General features: G+C 36.2%; 2 protein-coding genes across 8 annotated transcripts in view; both read right to left on the bottom strand.

The window, feature by feature from the left end:
- Positions 1-344: 344 nt before the first annotated feature.
- Positions 345-2,961, bottom strand: FABP2 (fatty acid binding protein 2). The gene is made up of 4 exons (XM_009963087.1): positions 2,875-2,961; positions 2,014-2,186; positions 1,318-1,425; positions 345-395 (listed from the first exon to the last, which is right to left on the bottom strand). Exons 1-4 carry the CDS (start codon positions 2,939-2,941, stop codon positions 345-347), a joined length of 399 nt encoding a protein of 132 aa, XP_009961389.1. The 5' UTR covers positions 2,942-2,961.
- Positions 2,962-10,211: 7,250 nt separating this feature from the next.
- PDE5A (phosphodiesterase 5A) overlaps positions 10,212-20,527 on the bottom strand; it is a 78,089-nt gene continuing 67,773 nt past the window's right edge. For all 7 annotated transcript variants that reach the window (XM_032997651.2, XM_042796318.1, XM_042796319.1 and 4 more), the window contains exons 18-21: positions 20,126-20,189; positions 19,485-19,559; positions 18,907-18,990; positions 10,212-15,612 (exon numbers count right to left, since the gene is read on the bottom strand). In XM_032997651.2, coding sequence (XP_032853542.1) covers positions 15,475-15,612; positions 18,907-18,990; positions 19,485-19,559; positions 20,126-20,189 — 361 coding nt within the window. In that variant the 3' untranslated portion in view covers positions 10,212-15,474. The remainder of the gene's footprint in view (positions 15,613-18,906; positions 18,991-19,484; positions 19,560-20,125; positions 20,190-20,527) is intronic.

Below are 20,527 nucleotides of genomic sequence, written 5' to 3'. Positions count from 1 at the left end.
TATAAATGTTATTGTAAGGAAACTAAGTTGCCATCGAGAGCCAGTGCAAAAAATATTTAAGATCTGCTTATAGAAAACAGCTTCTGCAGCCTTTTACAATATTGCACTCATGTAGGACTTGGTAGAAATAACATTTTAACATTTGTGTCAAATTGTAATTAGATTTTGTTTATTCACGGCAAAACAATAAACATAAGGAACTAGCCTGTGTTTTCAACAGGGCTAAGGAATAGCAACTTAGGAGGTGCTGTGAGGGTATGAAAGAAAAAAGAAAGCAGAGGATATATAGAAAAACGGTCTTTTTTTTAAATTGGTTTTTGATTCTGCTGTTTTGGGTGCAGTACTTAACCCCTTTTGAAGAATCTTTTGGCTTCAACTCCTTCATATATGTAGGTCTGTTAAGAAATTAAGAATTAAAATCAGTGACTGCTATTACAAAGTTTCATTTCACAGATGCTAGTGAGAGACGGTCAATAGTGATTTAATTGTGACTGGTAGCTGTGTGGGACCTTCCAGCCCTGTGCCGGCTCTGAGAAAAGGAACATAAAGAAAGCAGCCTGTTGTCAATAGGCATAAATTCAACTGAACCACCATGGGACAGCTTTTGGGAGCTTCAGCAAAAAAGCAGTGTTGAAGTGTCATATTCCCAATACCACTACTTCACAAGTTTCAGCTATGTGACTGCTTTTATTAGAAACGTGAAGAAGCACTGAAGGGTTGGACTGTATGTTTTTGATATCTCAGATATCACACCTCTGTTCATAATGTTGGAGTTTTTTATTCTTTTAAGAAGCTTGTGACCTGCTAGCAGAGAGGATCTTAAAACATTAGTTAGTTCAGTTTCTGGCTTTATACAGAGCAGTGAAACATTTCCCTTTTGTCTCCATTTACCCCTCTGTGCCATCATCCCCTTCCCCAAACCCAAGCTTTGTTTTAAAAGGTTTTTCATCAGCCATTGAGAAGCATTATGCTGTAGTAAGCTCCTGTGGTAAGGCTTTTACAATGCAGACACTTGGAAAAGGGCGTTTAGTCAGAACACATCTATATAATGTATATATCGATGTATATGTATATCTTCTGTATAAAATTTGTATTCACAGGCTTCAGAATGCATTGATAAGATACAGTTCACATGGGTAGAAAAACATAAAAATCACAGATTGTAAGTTTTCTTTTAAAGTTTTAAATTTTGATAGATTACTCGATTTGAGAACTTCAACTAAATGAGGTTATTTGGCTTGAAGAAAATACTTCCTACTTTCAGAACAGCTTTGAAAATTTTTTTAGTTCATTATATTAAGTGACTGGTTAACTCACCTGAACAAGTTCATCACCTATGATTTCTCTGTATGCTGTGAGTACTTTTCCATTATCTTTTCTAGTAAATGATCCTACAAGTTTACTTCCTTCCATGTTCCAAGAACCCTATAATGGGGAAAAAAAAAAAAAAAAAATAGTATTTTGTAATAGATAGGACACTGTTTTGATTTAAAGACTACAGCAATGCTTAAAAGTGAGAAGACATTAAAACAGTGTAATAATGCTTTTTTGGACATAGAAAGGTTGTCAAGTGAAATTTTAACAAAACCGCTAGTTTATTTAATTGCATAATAGTCCAGCTAGATTTTTTCAGTGCTCAGTACACCTTATTTTAATTAATGGTATCTACAGAGAAAAAGTAATTTTTTATAAATACCCACTCTGCACTCTAGGTGGTGTAATTGAGTATTATAAGAAGTAAAATTGCAATCACCTGAATTTCATCGTGTGAAAATTGCTACATACTCTGCTTTTTGGGCACTCTATGGAACACTGAATTTCATGGTACAGTGTTGAACCATTAACAGTTAAGACTACCTTGTAGCTTTGTATTTAAGCTGCAAGCATTCCTGAACAGTCACACTTTCAAATTTGAATTAAAAACTTGGAGGACAAATAATTCATCTTGAAACTGTACTTTACATAAAGTTATTATCATATAATAAATATATAATTATATAGAAGGTCTCTTACAGTAAGTTCAGTCCCATCAGCCAGACTATACTCAAAATTGACTCCCAGAGTGAATTCAATATCTATGTTACGGAAGTTGCTTGATTCTTTGACAGTAAATTTGTTTCCATCTTGTTGAATAGTGATCTTCAGGTTATCATGGGCTCCTAACTTTCTTTTCATCATGTTAATACCTAGAAAAATAAATTAACATAAATCAGAAATAACCCCTCTAAACCTGGAGCATCATATTTGTCTGGTTTAGGTGGCTTTTATGTGGTCAAGTGAGTTTATTTCAGCATTCTGACCCAGATTTCTATTCTTCTTCACTTTTTATTGAGGCCATTTTCACCAGTACAGATATAGTGCAAACCACTGTCCAACTGGAATGGTTATATTTATATCTGTATAACACACAGTTTGTACAAATTTAAAGTAAGTATCAGAATATTAAAATTACTTGAATCATGTGTTTCTATAAAATTGAAGAATGATGATTTCATCCCTGTGTAATTTTTAACCTAGTTTCATGTTATCAAAATAATATTCCTGCTATAGAATTCCACTTAAAGTTTATCATTCAATTTCTCTGAGCCTTCTCCTCAAATGCAGACCTAGAGGTTCTTTTCTATTCTGAAATAAATCTGCTGGCATTAATTAAATTGCTTGAGACTAACATGTTATAATTAAAATCAGAACATTTCTTACTATCTTCTTCCCCCTGTGGAATCTTTTGAAAATAAATGCAGTACACTATGCAAGGGCAGAGCAGCAAACAGTGCAAGGACAGGCTAGCCAGAAAGTTGTTCACAGGCAGCTCAAGTTTGTATTCAGCTATAGTGGTGGTGGTATTGTAGAAGGCATTGGAAAAGTAAGACTTACCCATTGCCTCCATGAACTTTTCATAGTTTTCATTTCTGTCTATTTTCCAAGTACCATTAAATGCCATGTTTCTGTCTGTAGAAGGACTGTTCTGAAGTAATGTATCTTTGCAAAGAGAATTTATGTACTAGCTTATCTTGAAAGCAATTTACAGGATGATGTGGCTGACTAAAGCTCAACCAATGCACTGATCTTTTCAAGGAGAAGTTTACTGTAGTTTAATCAAATTTCCAATTGTGACCACACTGCTTGCTGAATTTCTCCCTTATTGCCCCACATCATGACAGTATCTTTATTGCTCATCTTAATAAAGAATTGCCAATCCATCCATTTTATTCACCATATTTGAGTTGTAAAAATCAGGTACCTAGTGAAAGCAATAATTAGACTAAGAAAAATTTCTTGACATATTCTATCTTTGTTGTAACTTCATGCTTGTGGGAGAGTCTTTATGCAACTGGAGGAAATATATTTACCCAACAAACCAAACACAAATCTCTACTTTGTCTGTTACAATTTGGTAGAATCTGTTCTGCTCAACATAATATGTAGGGGGCAGAGGATTCACTGAATGTCTGTAGGTTGTTTCAGAAAACTATCCACTAGTTTCTTGTCTAGTGCTGAGCTATGAAAATTGGGATGATAGTCTGTATTCATGTGCTCGCTCTTTAAGATATATTTAAATTCTGAGCAGTTCCTACAAATTTTATTCATGATAACACTTTCAGCGAATGCTATGTGCATCTAACCCATTTCTACAACAGAAAAAGATGTGCAGTTAAGTGAACTTACCTGATGTGGTTGATTTCTGTAGGTCCCAGATCTTGCCTGTTCAAGGATAATGCAGAACATGAGTCTTCCCTGATTTAAATGCTTCTTCTCCCACTCCCCTTCCTCTCTAATGGGAGCTACTTGAAACTGAACAAAACTGTTGACCCAGCTTTTGTCCTTACCAAAAAGCTATTGATGCAGCTTTTGTCTTTACCAAGTTTAGGGTTGTAATTATTCTGTACACATGGATGGCATCAGCTTTGCTATCTGTTAGCTTCAAAATGTGAATGTAAACCCTGAGTGCTGAATTGGATTTTGCTTAGCACACAGGGATGAGTTGTGCTTTCCTTGCCACATTTTAACAGTGTCTTATGTTATCATAATCTTGTACATCTGTAGATTGCAGCCTGGAACAAGAGATTTTACTGAAGTGTAACTATACTTTTAGAACTTTGCTCGTGATACGAGAATAGTGTGGCTTTTAACTCCAGTCAGCTTCATTTTGAAATCAGTATTAATCTGGCTAACAGACGGGAGAGGAAAAATAGCTCAAGTATTTGTCACTTGATGAAAAGAAAATAAAAAAGGATGTAGGTTCATATTGTTGCAAGTGATATAGGGAAAGGTGCAATACTTGCAGCCAAAATAGGGTGCTAGAAGCTAACCATGCATTAGAGTTCAAATTAACTTTTCCAGACCCTGTGGTCTTCTGAAAAATGGGATTTGGTGCAAGCTAGTCTGTTGTAGCTGTGAACACCTCATGTTCCAACTACAGCTATTCCAGTACAACAGGACTCCTCCAACAGCAATTTGCAGAGGTTATCTCAGATAGCCAACAGAGTTCCTTTTATGAGTGTTTCCTAATTCGTTTCATTTGAAGTGAGCCATCTCCTCTCACATAGCAAGTGTTTCAAACCTGGGGGTTTTGACTAAACTGTGTGGGGAAGAGAAGGGAGTGTGAAGAATCTCATTTGCCAAATGAATGGTTGCTGTAATGTCACAGTAACCCCAGCATGGAGTCATGTTGAACATGCTGGAGCACTGCGCAGCCGCAGCTGGGAGGGAGCAGGAACCCACAGCCATGTCCCTTTCATGAAAGTTCTTAAAGAAAATTTGCAAAGAAGTAGGCATAATTTTGGTAGGAAAAAACCCTGTCTCTATATAAATACTAGCATTCCAGAATTAACATCTTTTGTGAAGGACAAAATTGAACTACCACATCTCATTGTGAACTGGAGCATTGTCAGGTACAGGCAAGATATTTGACTTAGGGAAATATATCCATGCTAGCCCCTGTAAATGGAACTTGGTAAAAATCAGCCAATGATGAAATGGAAGATGAGTAGTTGTGGTAGCAGGGGGCTGAATCCAAACTCAGTGTCTCAAAAAGTGTCATAGCCCATGCCCAGTGCTGTGCTCATATTGGATGCCCATCTTACCCGTCAGCCAGCTTAGAAAATGGGCAAAATGAGTTTCTGTTAGTCAGATTATCTCTTTTTATTGCATTGGAGAGTATCTTGACCTTTGTAATTATCATCATCACTCTGTGTTATTTATTTAGTATATATACATAAAAAAACATACCTGGTGTCTGGTTATAGTTCATCTAATTTACTGTTGCTTAACAAAATTATTAACTCTCTTTGAAGTCTTTGCAGAAGGGTTCTTTCTGACAGTGGTGTAGTGGAACTTTTGAACCACTTCTGTTATATGCAGTAGAAAATTGAGGCCTAAAATAATATGAATTATTCACATATTTAAAATCTGTGAAATCTAGGCATATATGAAATCTAACAAATAGGAAATGAGTTTTTGTTTTGAGCATCTCAAGAAAGCTTTTCTACTTTTCAGGTGGGTTTTACATTCTCTCCAAGAACCTGCCAATTCATTTAATTTAAGAAGTCTGAAGTAGTGTTTATATATTTAAACAAAACTAATGTTACTGATTACTTTCCTCACTTGAATCCAGGCCATCTTCTTAACCTCTGAAAAAATAACTCAGAGTAGTGACATTCTGCAAGTTAAGTATGAATTTCTACATTAAACTTACTTCAGCAGTTTTTCTGAACCTTAAAAAAGGGGGAGGGTCTTGAGCAAGTGCCCAACTAACAGGAAGATCTCTCAGACATGCTTTTCCAGTCAGTTATCTCACAACTTGACTTTTCCCATTTGTCATTCTTTGGTCTCCCTCAGAAGTCAGGCTAACCAGCCAACTCCGAACCTTTTCACCATGAGAGCAGTGAGTAGGTGGGTCCTGAATTTCACATCAAAGTCTGTTACTCCATTTCTGTTCCGTTTTTCCTTTCCTTAACATTTCTTTTCACCGCACATGAATGCTTAGGATCCTGTTCAGATCAGCCCCACAGGTCTTTCAGTTAAGTAGGAATCTCCACAGGTGGTCAGTATTTATGAGTTTCATGCTGTCTCTACATTGGTGTAGTGCTGACAGCATAAAGAACTGTTCTCTGAGGTCTGATGGAAGGTCAGTTCCAGAACAAGCAGCCGCCTTTTAATTTCTCACAATTTACATGAGTTACTTAGGACTATTAATGCACTGAAATCTGACTTCACTTTTCTTACGTGTACTAGAATCATACAATATACACTTTATTCACAGTTCTTTTGCGTTCCTTGGGAAGCTGGGTTTCCTTCTAAAATTATAATTTAAATTGGTTTTACAGATATATCTTTAATGATGGAATATTTCACAGACTTTTCCCTTCTTCTGTCTAATTCTTCCTTGTGTGGTTTTCAAAAGTACAATTTTTGCTTAGATGGTGCCTTGAAAAACTTGGGGTTTTTTAATTGCTGGCTGCATGGAATTTATGAAAGCTAAGGGTGGGTATTCTTAGCTTCGTGGCTTTCTTCAACATGCCAGCTTCAGAACACTGAAAATGGACAAACATTAACTTTGAAGTTTGATCTTTAAATGAGGTGGATGGAAATAAATTATTAACTTATATGGTCATGCAAATCTCATCATGCCAGTCTGTGATAATCATACTAAGCTGTATTAAGATAGTAATTGACAATGAGGTTCCAAAGATCAGGGTGACAACAATGATTTTGCAGTGGGTTTATATTTGTCCATCCTGTTTATTGTTTTGTGGCCTGTACTCCAAGTTGTGCTGCCTAAAATCAGCTAGGACAGTAGAACTCAGCTTTAATATGGAGTGATAATGACAAGGTGCCAGCATAAGCATAACATACTTATGTAAATATTATTATATATAGTAGTATATATTGAGAGACATGAACCCCTATTAAAACCAGGCAGATTAACTGGTTTCTATCAGTGAACTGATTTGGCAGAGTTTATGCATGTTTTCTCCTGTGTGATTCTTCTATATGTCTTGGGACGGATTGCAAAGATGGTTGGGCACTGAAACCATTAGATGCCCCTGGATCCCTTATTACAAAGTTTTATTGAGTGTTTAAACCACAATACTCAAATTTATATTGATATGGTAAATAGATAATTCTATGCCAGTAAAGCCAGCTTTAGCATAACTATGGGTGGCCTACCAACAAGGACCTCAGTGGAGCATAACTAATGCCATCTCTTGGATAAATAATTTCAAAGTATGTATTGCAACTGGATGTTGTATTGCAGCGAGATTAGATCATACATGAGCTAGATTTTTTCCTATTTCTGCTGCCTGATTTCTAAGTTTCTGTTTTTATTTTGGTTCAAGGAGAATCTCCCAGATGCTGCTAATGTGCAATCTGTTCAATGTGAAGATTCAACATTTGAAGATTACTTAGAAACTTCCAGTGAGTATAGATCCATTTGTCTGATTAGTTAGTAGTGGGCTGTGGATCTTAAAACTTACTCTTAGGTGTCTGTATCCACTCCTTTTTAATTTCTGTGTAATGTCTCTGATCCATAAAGTACTGCATGTTTTTGAGAATTGATTATTGGAGAGAACTGAAGTTCATGAGCTAATAAGCTCCAGGTTAAAAAATCCAGAAGCAAAATGCAGGTTTTTCTTAAAACAATAACAGCTCAGGTATTTACTTCATCTGTTACTGCATGCTAAAATGAATCCAGGGATTATCTAGAATAGTAGAACCTAGCCTAGTTTTAATTAAAAGGGGGGGTGACAGTGAACAACTGGCAATAAAAATGTGTTTTTCCAGTAAAAATTATATGCATCTCTGAGTGTTAGTGCCATTTGTCACTTGTCACATTGAGACTGATATGTCAGTTGACTCGTAGGTCTTTGTGTCAGGTTTATCTAAGGTATTTAAATGTATATCTTAATACTCTTCTTCTCCTGTATTTCCCAGGCAAATACTTAGTAGAAGGGAAATTTAGGGCAGTAGTTTCTTTTTGTTCAGAATGTGAAATGTAATCAAAGGGTGGGGTTGAGTTATAGTCCAATGAGCTAACCATGTACAGTATTGAAAGTCTGCATTGGTCTTTTCAGTTTATCCAAAATTTTAACTGGCTTTTTAGTTCATTTCAACATAGCTATTTGCTGATCGTACGCTTTTGCTCTTGATTATGATATAGCTCCAAACTCCACCAAAGATTATTGTGATTACCTGGATTAGCAACTTGAATCTAATCTCCTCTGTAAAATAGCGAGCTTCAGAATTCTTCTGAGCTCAGCATAATAACAAGAGAGCACCCTATGTGGCTTAGATATTTAAATACTTGTATTTCCAAAAGGAAAAGATGGCTTCAACACAAAACATTATTTTTCTTCACATTTCATGTAAAAGCAGAATGGACACCCAGATCCTGGTTCCGTTTCCAGCTCAGAAATAGACTTTCTATGTGACCTTGAACAAGTTAACCCCTCTACTTATCTGTAAACTGAACTTCGATTAAAAAGCTGTATAAAGCTTAAAATAATGTGTCAGTGACTTGATTAACTACTGCAAGAAAGAATTTGGAAGAAATGACTATATGTGGATGTATCATGTGTATACTAGTGGTATAGAATTTACTCCTTAGTTTTTGTTAAAGGTCTTTGATGATGTTAAACAAAAGAAAGCTGTGTAAAGTACAGATCTATTTATCATCTATTATGAACCACTGGGTGGACAGTAGCAGGCTGTGGCTGAATTGATTATCATCCTATTTCAGCAGGAAAGAGGATTTTATCTTTACTTAATAGTACAGATTCAGAACATAATGCAGCTTTCTGGAGAAGAGTTCAATTTCTCAGGAAGTGTAAAAATCAATTTCCATGTTAAATAAAATAAGAGCTTTGGAATAACGGGGAGAAAACATGCAGCCAGGTATTTCAAAATTCTGAATTGTAAATACGGAAGTGAAAATTTACTGTGTTTATAACTTGTGATATTTTTCAACCAAAATTGAAATTCTAAAGTTCTGTACATGCTAAGAAACGCTACTCTCCTCTGAAGGGCTGAAAAACTCGATGGCTGTCAGATTCCATAAATTTAGATCTTAAAGCTTACTACTGTAACAAACTCACACATTTGAATTATTTCCAAAAAATTTTAAAGGGTGAGATTTCATGGGAATGTGAAATGTATGTCAGCAATAGCTGTCACCACTGTTACTAAAAATATGTCTGGAGGAAGGAGTTATTGTCTTCTCCAGTTGTTAAAAAGGCATCAGAGTTGTGCAAGATATGAAAGACTGAGTGCAATATTCTTTTTCACTTCTTCAATAAAAATGCCTTTGTCAAGGTTATATTCTTTTCTGGGATGGGTAGGAAATGTATTCCAGTATTCCTGTTGAAAACTGTACCACTTCTCAGAAATTAATTCAAACATTCAGTAGGCCAGCGAAGACTAAGCAGGAGCACGAGTAGGTTTATGAGTGGGTTGAAAAGATTGTAGTCCCATCAGCAAATGGTTACCTGATACATGTAGATATACATAGACAGGTGTTCAGCTGCACTCAGAAATGGCAGTTGGTTCAAGAAAACAGTGCTTGTGTTTTGTGCTGCACTAAATTTGGCCCTTCATAACTTTTTGAATGAGACTTGTTTGTCAAGGATGTACATACTTCTTGGTTTTGCCTAGAGCTAAAAAAAGGCAAGCCAGAAGAGTTGCTGTGGAGAAGCTAATAGGACACGAACAGAAATTGCCAAGCCCATTGGTCTAGAATTACTTCTAGGATCAGCAGTTCGCATGAGGCTTTTGTTGTACAAAATAATTTCTTCAAAGTGTTGTTTGAAGTCACCAGGTTGACTATTTCAATCTCTCTTTCATGCTACTTCAGGAACTGATATTTGGGGGCAGAAGATGAGGATGGATTTGTGTAACAGCTGTATTTGGTGGTTCTGCTTATTCAATAAATTAACTGATTTGTGACAGCTCCTAATTAATAAGTGTACCTGCAGTGCTCTCTAGTGGTTACGAGCAGTGAATTATTTTTTGCTGTTTTGAAATGAGAAGAATTTTACCCACTGGCATACCTCAGTAGTACTTATAAGTATCTTGATATTAATAGTGAAGTTCTTCTTTTCAGGATTTCTAGAACCTAGAGAAGTTATTATACAATATAAATTTACAGAAGCAATTATCTGAATCAGAGAACAATGAGGTGTTAAAAATTCAACCTCAATAGTATTAACAAACAGTAAAATTTGACATCATCCTTTTTATTTTAAAAAGCATGAAAACAGTACAAAGAGAAGAACGAGGAAATAAGTAATAAGCAGCAATTTGTCCACAGAAAATAACCTGACTCTATATTCTCTATCATCGGTACAGTAAGTAGGACTAATGATTCTCTTATGTAACTAGTTTTACTGAGTAGTCATAGGACAGAAGCAAGTGAGAACACATAACACTCAGAAGACTTTAATACTGCTTAAAGGCAAAACATAATATACAGAGTAACCCCCTTAACCTAGTACAAAAATACTGTGCCCAGAAACTATATATTTGTTCAAATATTTTTAAAAGATAAAAGAATACAAATGGACAAACTCAGTGGCTAGTGACTGTGATTAAGATTTTTATTAAACTATAATAGAAATGTATCTTTAAATTATTTACAGTGCATTTCATACTACATTCTTTAAGAGACACATGCAGGTGTCTGCCATGTGAATACATAGAGGGCTCAAATTCTAACTTCAGTTACATCTGTAAGGTACCTTGGGCATCAGCAGGAATAGCTGAATACAGCAAAGAGCAGGTGAGGCAGGTGTTACCAAGCGTAAGAGTTTGGTCCCTCTTTATATGTAAAAAAGGTGGATTTGACCCATTCTTTCACTTTCTATACAGCTCAATCCAACTCTCACTGAGGTAAACGGGAATCATGTAATTGACTTCAAATGGGTGTTTGAGCATGCCTTAGGCTCTGGCATGACAAGCTCATGCTGTGAAAGTTAGTGGAAACTAGCTATTATATAGCATTGTCACATAAATATACATTTACAAACAGTGGTACTTAGATACGAGTTTCTCTAAGGAAACAAACTTCTTTTTGTGGAAAATAAACTTTCCCATGCAATTTCCATTCATCTAACAATGACAAAGATAAAATACCTTGCTGTCACAATTTGTTGTATTTAGCAAGTATCCTTAATTACCAGGCCAGATTCTGTGATGTTTCTTGTTCCTGTGAAAGCCAAACCAAAAAATCCAGCCCTCATTGTTTATCATACTCTGGCCAAACTAATTGTTTTTATTCAAGCTCCAATGTTCAAGCTTATCTTTCAAATTAGTGCAAGACCCTAAAGAAGTACAGCAGGGAACTGTGAAATAAAGCTGAAACCTTGTGGAATGTGAAATGCATGTGATTTGACATGAAGAAGAAACTACAGCATCACAGAGACAAGACTCCTAACTAAAGCTAATGCATAAATTTGCCTGAAATACTAGGTCTCTATAAACCCTTTAAAAATGTATTAATTTATTATCAGTAAGGCATTTTTTCCATCAAACTCTCTGCTATCTTCTTATCCATATCTGCAAGGGGCACCAACCAAATCACTCAGGCAACATCCTCTAATTTTAAGGGGCTAGATTTGACTCTTCCTAGTCTTTCTGTATAGAGGGTTAGAAAAGCAGTTACCTACTAATTTTAAAAAATCTTATACATGAATTAGACAGTGTTCTGATTTTGTCAGTTCATGCCACTGCCAGATAAAATGCATTGGATGGCAGTTCAAAAGTTTTATCTTTACATGCATGCAGTTGTCAGAGGACGATGCATAAAATTAGGCTTCAGTCCTGTCTTCTAAAGAGAGCTCAGCTGGTCACCAACGGAATAGATTATTCACTTTTAGTGCTAGCCCACTTGTATTCAGCAAAGATTTGAGAGTAATCTGCTCTTGACTTTAAACTAATTAAAAATCAATACCATCTTGAAAATCGGCATTACATTATTTTTCCCTCCTTTCTTTTACTGTGTGAGGTAACAGAAAACTTAGACATTCTACAGCTGATACTGGACATGTGACACACTTGTTGGAAAAGAAGTACTACCTACAGCTTAAGAGCCCCTCTGTAATTTTTAATTAGAAGAGGTAGGGTTAACCAGTAATTTTGTGTATGTTAATATGTATGACAAGTATTTTTTCAGAAGGAGAACAAAACCAGAAAGAAAAATGTACTTTAAACATTAAACTGTGTTGTGGAGTGACTTTAAAAGAAAATATCTGTGTCTGAGAACAAGTAGGATACTAACTTAGATGTCTCAATTGAGACAAGTACTAAAAAATAGTGGGACAAATTCTGTACTCAAAGACTTAACTATCAAATTTCACAATGGATTTAATGGACTTAAGACTGAACTGACAAAGCGGTAAACTCCATTTCAGCTTGTTTCTTGTATAATCCACACTGACTGCTTTAGCTAGTTGCGGAGAATATGTTTGAGACCTAACTGAAATCATTAGACACATAATGAAATTAATGGCAGTTGCATGGCTGTAATCCACTAGCTGGGTTTGAAAATGTTGAATTCTGAAGGCAATGAATTTCAAGCAGAAGACAGCATGGCTTTTTTTCATATTGTCACCTATCTACATTATGAAAGGAATGAGCAATTTCTGCAAACAGTTCCCACAAAGCTGTGATGCAAAATCAGGACACTCTGACTTTGCCTTCAGGCAGAGTAAAGCACTATATAAACAATTTGATGACTCTGAAATTCCATGAAGTACAGCAACCTATGCTTCTAAGGTTCTTAAACCAGTAGTTTAAATAGTTTAGTTTTATAGAAATATATACAGATACAGCTGTATTATTACATTTAAATGGTTTATTTACTAGGAACTGTATTTCTATGTATGTTCCAATCTTTGTAGTGGAAGAGATTCTGTGGAATAAATGTGTACAGATACGTAGTTAAATATAAGCACATACTCTGTAACTGTGTTCATTTTAAGTGAACCCTTGAAAAAATGCAACATCATGTCCATTTTTTTCAAGTCAGCACTCCTTTGTAGTAGTTATAAATTTATGTCATAATAAAGCTTTGCTGAACACACAATAGAGCAAAGAAATACTGGGATCTTAATGTATATGATAACATAGCTACACTGTAATATCACCATTTTTGATTTCCTGGGTCATAATGAATTACCAGTCTCAACCATACAAGCAAGAATACACCTTTATATACATATACTTTTTTCATATTTATATTAAATATGTATTTCATCAGTTAGCGTAGTAATTATATTTCAGTATCTCAGGCATTTTAGGGAAAGAATATACAAGGATTATGCAAGTCCTGAAGCAAAGTTTCCTATTTATCAGAAAGTACCTAAAAACTTTCTTTTTGGGGGGTGTGTTGAGGGGGCAGGCTCCTGTCATTTTTATGCATAGCTATGACATATTATATACGTGTTTGCGCTGTGTATGCACATACACTTATGTAGCACTGCATAACAGTAGCCCTGGAATTCTTAATTATTGTTGAATTTCATACTTTTTTTGAAAATCTGGGAAAAAAAATCAGGAGAAATACTTTTGCAGAAAAATGTTTTAAAATTCAGCTGGAATAATATATTATTGGTAGGCATTAGAGAAGTCTGAAATAGGATTTAATCAGTGACAAATAATTTAGGTTGGCAGAAATGTTGCAGACTATCAGAATACTTTATTCTACATTTCTTAAAAAATGGACTATGAAGCTCAGTATCATCAAACATTTTGAAACATTTGCTGCTTCTTTTGTTAGATTCTGGTATAGTTTATCTAAATGCAGAGACTGGTAAAAAATAGCTTGTTTTCACTGTCTTTCTGAGCAGCTTTTACATGGGAGGATTGATAATCTCCTGGGAAGAAGAATTTATTGCAGTTTCCAAGTAGAATTTTCTGGATTACTGTGATAGAAATAAACTACTATGCTTCAAAGTACGATTCCAAATGTATTGCTTTTGCCTAATACTATTGCTGATTTTAACATAAAAATTATTACTACAAATTGAAAAAATAAAATTTTCTGTGTCTCTGTGCAGCCAAAGTTACACCTACTGCTAACCAAACTTAGCTTGCTGACATAAATCTCCTAATCCTGTCTACCAAAGTACTCTCTTTGCATTACTCTTTTGAGGGTTTGTCTAATGTGTATATTTTCTTGAATTGGTTCCCAATTCAAAACAATTTGTATTACTCATCTTCATTTAAGTAAAATATCAATGTTGCTTTTTTTTTTACTAGTGTAAGTTAACTGATTTCTTACTTTTCTGAACGTTAATGCCTCATATACAAATGGCAAATCCCTGTAGCATTTTCAGCTATTTTTGCTTTCAGTATTCTTTCCTCCTATTCATTTAAGACATTGTGATTAATCATTGTTAACATTAACTAATGGTAAACCTTATTTTTAAAAGATGTTAGCGTAAAACTTTCTTCAAAGTGGTCATAGCCATTTCATATTAGCACTGGCCTAGAGAATCAGTCATTGATAGCCACCAGAAGTGTGCCGTTCCTGCATCGTTCTGTTTCAGATTTTCATCTCTTGCTTTTGCAGTCACATTCTCTTCTACCCTTCCTGCCCATGATTCAGTCTGTTGGTTATGATGATGTTAAATTCAACTTCCAAAGGAAGTTAAAACCAGCATATAAAAATGATCCTGTTTAGTTTTCATTTCTCTGTGTGTTTCTTGCAGCTTTCTGTGGGAGCCATTCCTCCACAGTAGCCTGTCAGTTACGTTGTGACATTTCATTGATCTTCAAGCATTTTTCATTATTTGTGGACAACTATGACACTTCTACCACAAAACTCCTAAGACCCCCATTGCCTAGTCATTCACAGGGTTTTAAAAAATTTCTCCAGATGTAAGACATTTGCCAAGATATTCCTCTAATATGAAAAGAACTACTGGGTGCACAGATTCTGGAGCTTTTTTACTTCAAAGCCCAGTTCTGTCTCCTGACAGAGGTTAGCATAGTATATGCTGGATTAGGCTCCCCATAGTTAGTCCCAATATTTTCTCTGAACCTCTGGGAAGAGAACAGACAAGATTGCTCATTACTTTTATAACATAACACAGCAAGGCTGGAAGAGGAAAAAAGGTGCGAAATGCAGTAGTCTTTAAGATACTGGCCACAACATGATCACTAAACAACTATATACATCTATATAGTAATAGGCTCTCGGGGACAGTCGAGTATCTGCACTCATACCTTCTTCTAGAATTGGGTAGCAAAAACTACCCTTGCAGATCTTTTCCATCTCAATCAGATGTAATAAAAGCAACACTCTATCTTTATATAACCTTGGCATATACATGGTCATGCTATATCTTGAAATGTGGAAAAATAATACAGCAGTGGCAAAACATAAGCCAAATTCATACAGTGTTTAGTAAAATGCAGTACTCCCCTATTACTATGTCTTCTATGTGAATTTAATCTTGTGGTTGTTAAATCGGCATCTCAGTTCCGTTTGGCTTGATTGCTTTCTCCATTAATCAGATTCTTCTCTTGTTGTTCAGCCAAGGATTGCCATTTCTGCCTATTTTTTCTACAGCCATCCAATAAAGGGTAGCAGGCCTCCGACACGTGTGTTAGGGCCTAAAATAAATTAAGAATATGTAAAACAGATTACATTTAACAACAAAGTGTTCTTAAAGATGACCATGAGAGAGACCTGAATGACTGACATATGAGGTCTATCTATAATTGAAACTGAACTTACATTTTGAACTTCAAGAAAGGCTTCCTGCTGCACATCAAACATGGAACACAATCACCTGGCACTAGTGCAGATCAGACTGAGCAGCAGTGGCCATACAGCACTTGATACATAGGTGCAGAAGGAACCACGGTGAGTTTGTTGTATTATGCACAAGTGACCTGTTTTGTATTCCTAGTGAAGTACTATGCATGGACTTTGTTTGCAAGCCAGTCCTTTGAATGTATAGCAAGGTTGGTCATAAGGATGACCTTGGAATGGTAATCAGGCACAGAGCAGGTATGAGACCATATTCGCTGATGGTGTATCAACTGATTCAGAGGAGTTCTCCCAGAAATATCTGAATTCAAGACAGCACACAACAGATAAATTACGTTTGACAGCCAGTGCCTTTTAGGAATAGCTGTGGCTGAAGTCAGTCAAGTATTTTTCATGATATGGCTGCGCTAATGTATCAGATTGAAGGAAAACTGGATTCTGATATGTAAATATAAAAATTGAAAAAATAAAAGAATAACAATACGTAAGCATTTTTGTATGGTTTTCTTTCCTGATAGAAGTGATGAAAATGTATCCTCACACTATGACAGTCAGTCCTTTCTTGCATAAAGGGTTCTTTTGGCTTTTGGAATGAAGTCACAGTATTCAGAGGTATAAAGTGAGAGTTTAATAGTTCACACAGTGTGGGTCAACAAGGTATGGGAAAGAGTGTTTGAGCCCACTGATTCTGTAACTGCTGTGGCCGACTGAAAAGTACACCGGGAAGAATCCTGGCCCCTCTGCTGATCACTGTACAAAACATAAAATCAGTCAGAACTTCACATGGAATTCAGGTCTCATTCAAATAACGTGAGGTAGCAATGTCTAATTCTCCTGTAAGTTTACATAGGCACCCCTGCTGAATTATCAGCTTGTATAAATCTTCATAGTTTCTTTTGGCTTTATAGGCTGCTTCATTAGTTTCAGTAGACTTAATCAAATTATTCTTGATTTACAGCACTAAAAGAAGAATGGCGCTGTCAAGTATCTCTGGATTTTTCCTGGTTTATTTATCCAAATATATCTAAACAGCATTTAAAACTGCTAAATGGTCCTTTTTTTCAATCAAAAAATGAAGAGAATGAAACACATTTCTCTTATTTTTTCAGATCTCTGAACTTAAAGGGAAGACCTGTAGATCATTCAGTTGAATGGCACTGGTTACCTAGCTAACACAAGCCACAAAACTTCAGTTTGTTGGGATCTGTCCTACTCTGAATAACATGGTAAGTCACATACTTGCAGTGCTGTATTGGGAACTCATCTCTATGTGCATTGCGTGTCAAATTCCTACTGACTGGATGAAAGCTAAGAAAACGGGGGAGAGAGAGAGACTCACATTACAACCCCATTTATTGTTTGCTTTTCTAGCATTAGAACATTGGAGATTGAACTGTGCTTGTTCATTTTCAGAGCAACACTGAAGTTGTTTATACGTTTTACCATTTATTACTCATTGAAGAAAACAAAAATCTGTGTAAGCAGGTAATATCCTCTACTTGTACTCCAGTCAAAATAAACAAACATTGGATCAGCTCAAACCACAGCCCCTTCCTTGGATTTTCCAGTACTGTTATGGGTTTTATCACTTCCTCATAGGCTTCCCATCCTCTTTACTGCTCTCTGCCCCCGGAGGTAAGTCACTCACCCTTATCTGTCAGGTTAGGACACACACTGGCATACTCTGAGTCTATATGAACTCCCAGACACTGTCAGCCTGCTACATGCCCTTGCAGTTCAGGTCAGACTTTGAGGCAAGACGACAAGTAAGAGTGATACACAAAAAGCTGTAAGAGGCAACATGCTCTGAGTAAAAAGATGCTGCTTAGACCCCCTCCTGTGAATGTAGCATCTCCTTCTTTCTTCCCCAACTGAAGAGAAGGGAGGAGACTCCAAACATTTGTAGATGCTTTTGGCTGCTAACCAGGAATGGCTTTGTATTCACGATGGCATAAAAAGGCTGCTGTTACAAAGCAGGAGCACAGTAGCTAGAAATTACTCATGCACCACACTCCCCTAACAAGAAAACATAGAAGTTCAGGCTCTGGAGCTGGTGGGCATTCAAACCTGCTCAGGAGCTCTGTTCAAAGAATTTTCTGTTTGTACAGTCTGTACCTTTTCACAGATACTCAGTCTTCTTTCAATGGCCTACCTTCTACTGGGGGCAGTTTTCTGAGGCTTCCCAGCAAAGTCCACCTTATTTTCCTGACAAACAGTTTCTACAGCACACAAACATGTGAGTTTCAGGGGCTGCAGCTAGTAGCTCCCTCTGCTTTCTCTATCCTTGTTTCCTTCCAACTGGTGGATGTGGATTCTTTTTAGAAAAGTTTACTGTGTAATGGGGAAAAATTTGAGCAATCACCTTAGTCTTCCCACTGGAAGATTCTTAAGACTTAGGCTATCTGTTCCTCACCTTTTTTCTTCCTGTAAAATACTTGCTACAGTCCCAATGAAAAGGCTTTTACTCTAGTGTTTTACTGGCTTTAAAAAAAATCAGAAATCATTATATTTTGTTTCATACTATATCTGACCAAATATCTGCTTATATGCTTTGTGAACAGGATGAAAAACATTTCAGTAAATTCTCTCATGCACTGCTTTTATGTGTGATGAATGAGAAAAAAAACTCAGGTAAATTTCCTATACATAGCATATCACCTTTTGCATGAAGAATTCTGAATTCTTTAAGACTCTTAAACAACACTTTTTATCAATGCACTACACTGATACCTCTTTTCCTAGACAGCAAACACTGATACCATTCTTTTCCTAGACAGCAAAGCATTAGTTTTCATGACTTTCCCTGATGATCATAGCAGCTCACTGGAGCTGCTGGAATCCAGAATATAACCCAGGGATTTAACACCAAGTACACAGAGCACAAAAATTACCGCTAGGTTTTAAAAAATTACAGCAATATACATTAATCATACAAACATTACTATTAATGATAAATACTAATCATTTATTCAACTGAATAACAAACCATATGTAAAATATAATCAAAAATATTTTTAAACTAAGGGACTAGTTTTTTGGGGGATTTTTATTCTAATTCTAAATCTGGATCTATTTGAGCCTACAATGAACAGTCCTGGTTTTAGGTATTTGCAGTTCTTTCCTTGGCACCATACCTCATACAGCTGCAAACAAACAGCATCTATGAATCCAACTTGCATGCTGGGAATTTTATTCTTCTTCTCTCTGTTCATTAGATCCTGAAGATAAGAAGCAAGAAAGCTCTGTGTTTAAATGCATTAAATAAAAAACCCAACCAAAACCAAAGAGACAGACTGGAATTAAAAAGCAGCATCTTAAAAAGCACAGCAAACTCAGCACAGCAGAATATCAGTACACATGTGATAATGCAGGTAATCTGACTCATGACTTGGACTGTCAGAGCCCAAACAGCTAGACAAATAGACAGGCTTACTGGGTTTGGATAGATTGCAAATAGGCACCAATTTCGGAATGTACTTCCTAGACAATTTAGTAATACTGATTCAGAAGAAATAATGCCGTCTGTTCTGCTGGCTCAGAGATAATGACACATTGTTGGTGTCTGGATACTGCAGAAGAAAACTTAACTACTGGAAAGGCAGGGAAGGAGCTGGTGCTATATTCTGGTCAGTGCAAGAAACTCTGTCTTTTGAAAGGAACGTGAAGTGCTGTTTATAGAAGCCATTTTGCAAGAGGTGTTTCTGCCACTTACTGTTGGTTCTATGTTGAGTTCCTTCCGCTCTTTATCTCCTTGATCAAAGAACTCTGTAGCTACAAGCTCAGCAATCTGTAAGAGATTTCACACATTGAGAGCTCTAAAAGTTTGCTTGCTACCTACAATCAAAACTGTTTCTTACGTTTCCTCTCTCTCCTTAGGATATACCAAATTGCAACCCCCCATAATGTGACTCTCCATCATAACAGTCAGCTTTTAGAATTCTTCATGTACACATCTGTGCACAAACAAAACACCTGCGTGTGCTGATATTTACTCTGATAAAGCGAAGTGAGTAAAATGGCATATAGGCATCTTACCACTGATAGCAACTGGAATGATGAACACATAGAAAAAGGTCAGTTGATACTAGCGTGTTGTATCAATTGACTGCCTTGTAGTAACACCAAAATATTAGAAAGAACAAAGATTCCTGATTTACCTTCAGACTACTGCTAACATGGCGACATAGCTAAATGCACAAATCTTGCTACAAAGACCTGAGAAAGTCTTCAGTCCACATACAGCACTTTGAAGGACTGCATTCCACCACTGCTTTTGCAATGAGGACTGGATGGAGGAAGCAGAAGCTGTTACGCGGAGTTTGTATTTAACAAATCTTAAAATTAAGCATGTACCCGTTGCTGAACTGGCCATGGTTTGGTTATGGCTGATAAATCACAAGCAGTCATCAGCATTGCTCTGTAGAAAAAACAGAAAGAAATTAATGAATTACTGTATTGTGAAATATATGTAGCTACCAAGTCAAGTGATTAGTAAAATAGAATATAGAATTTCAAGGGACATCAAGACCAGAAAAAGAAGTGAAATTAAAGTTATAAAGGTATCCAGGGCTCAGTGGTGTGGTAGAGTTTCATCTGTGAAATGAGCATGCAGAATGAACCTGGACTGGCTCATTTGGTGGATTCACATCAAATGAACTGTTTCATTCTGTTTGCTACTGGACAGGCAGCACGTTTATTTCTGACATTAGCAGTGACTGCCATCTTTACTGACAGTATGAGGGCCAAGGACTTAAC

The sequence above is a fragment of the Tyto alba genome, unplaced genomic scaffold (assembly GCF_018691265.1).
Source record: "Tyto alba isolate M040663 unplaced genomic scaffold, T.alba_DEE_v4.0 Super-Scaffold_23, whole genome shotgun sequence".
Lineage (NCBI taxonomy): Eukaryota > Metazoa > Chordata > Aves > Strigiformes > Tytonidae > Tyto > Tyto alba.
Note: the sequence above shows the minus strand (reverse complement) of the source record. Positions and strands in the feature narration are given on the sequence as shown.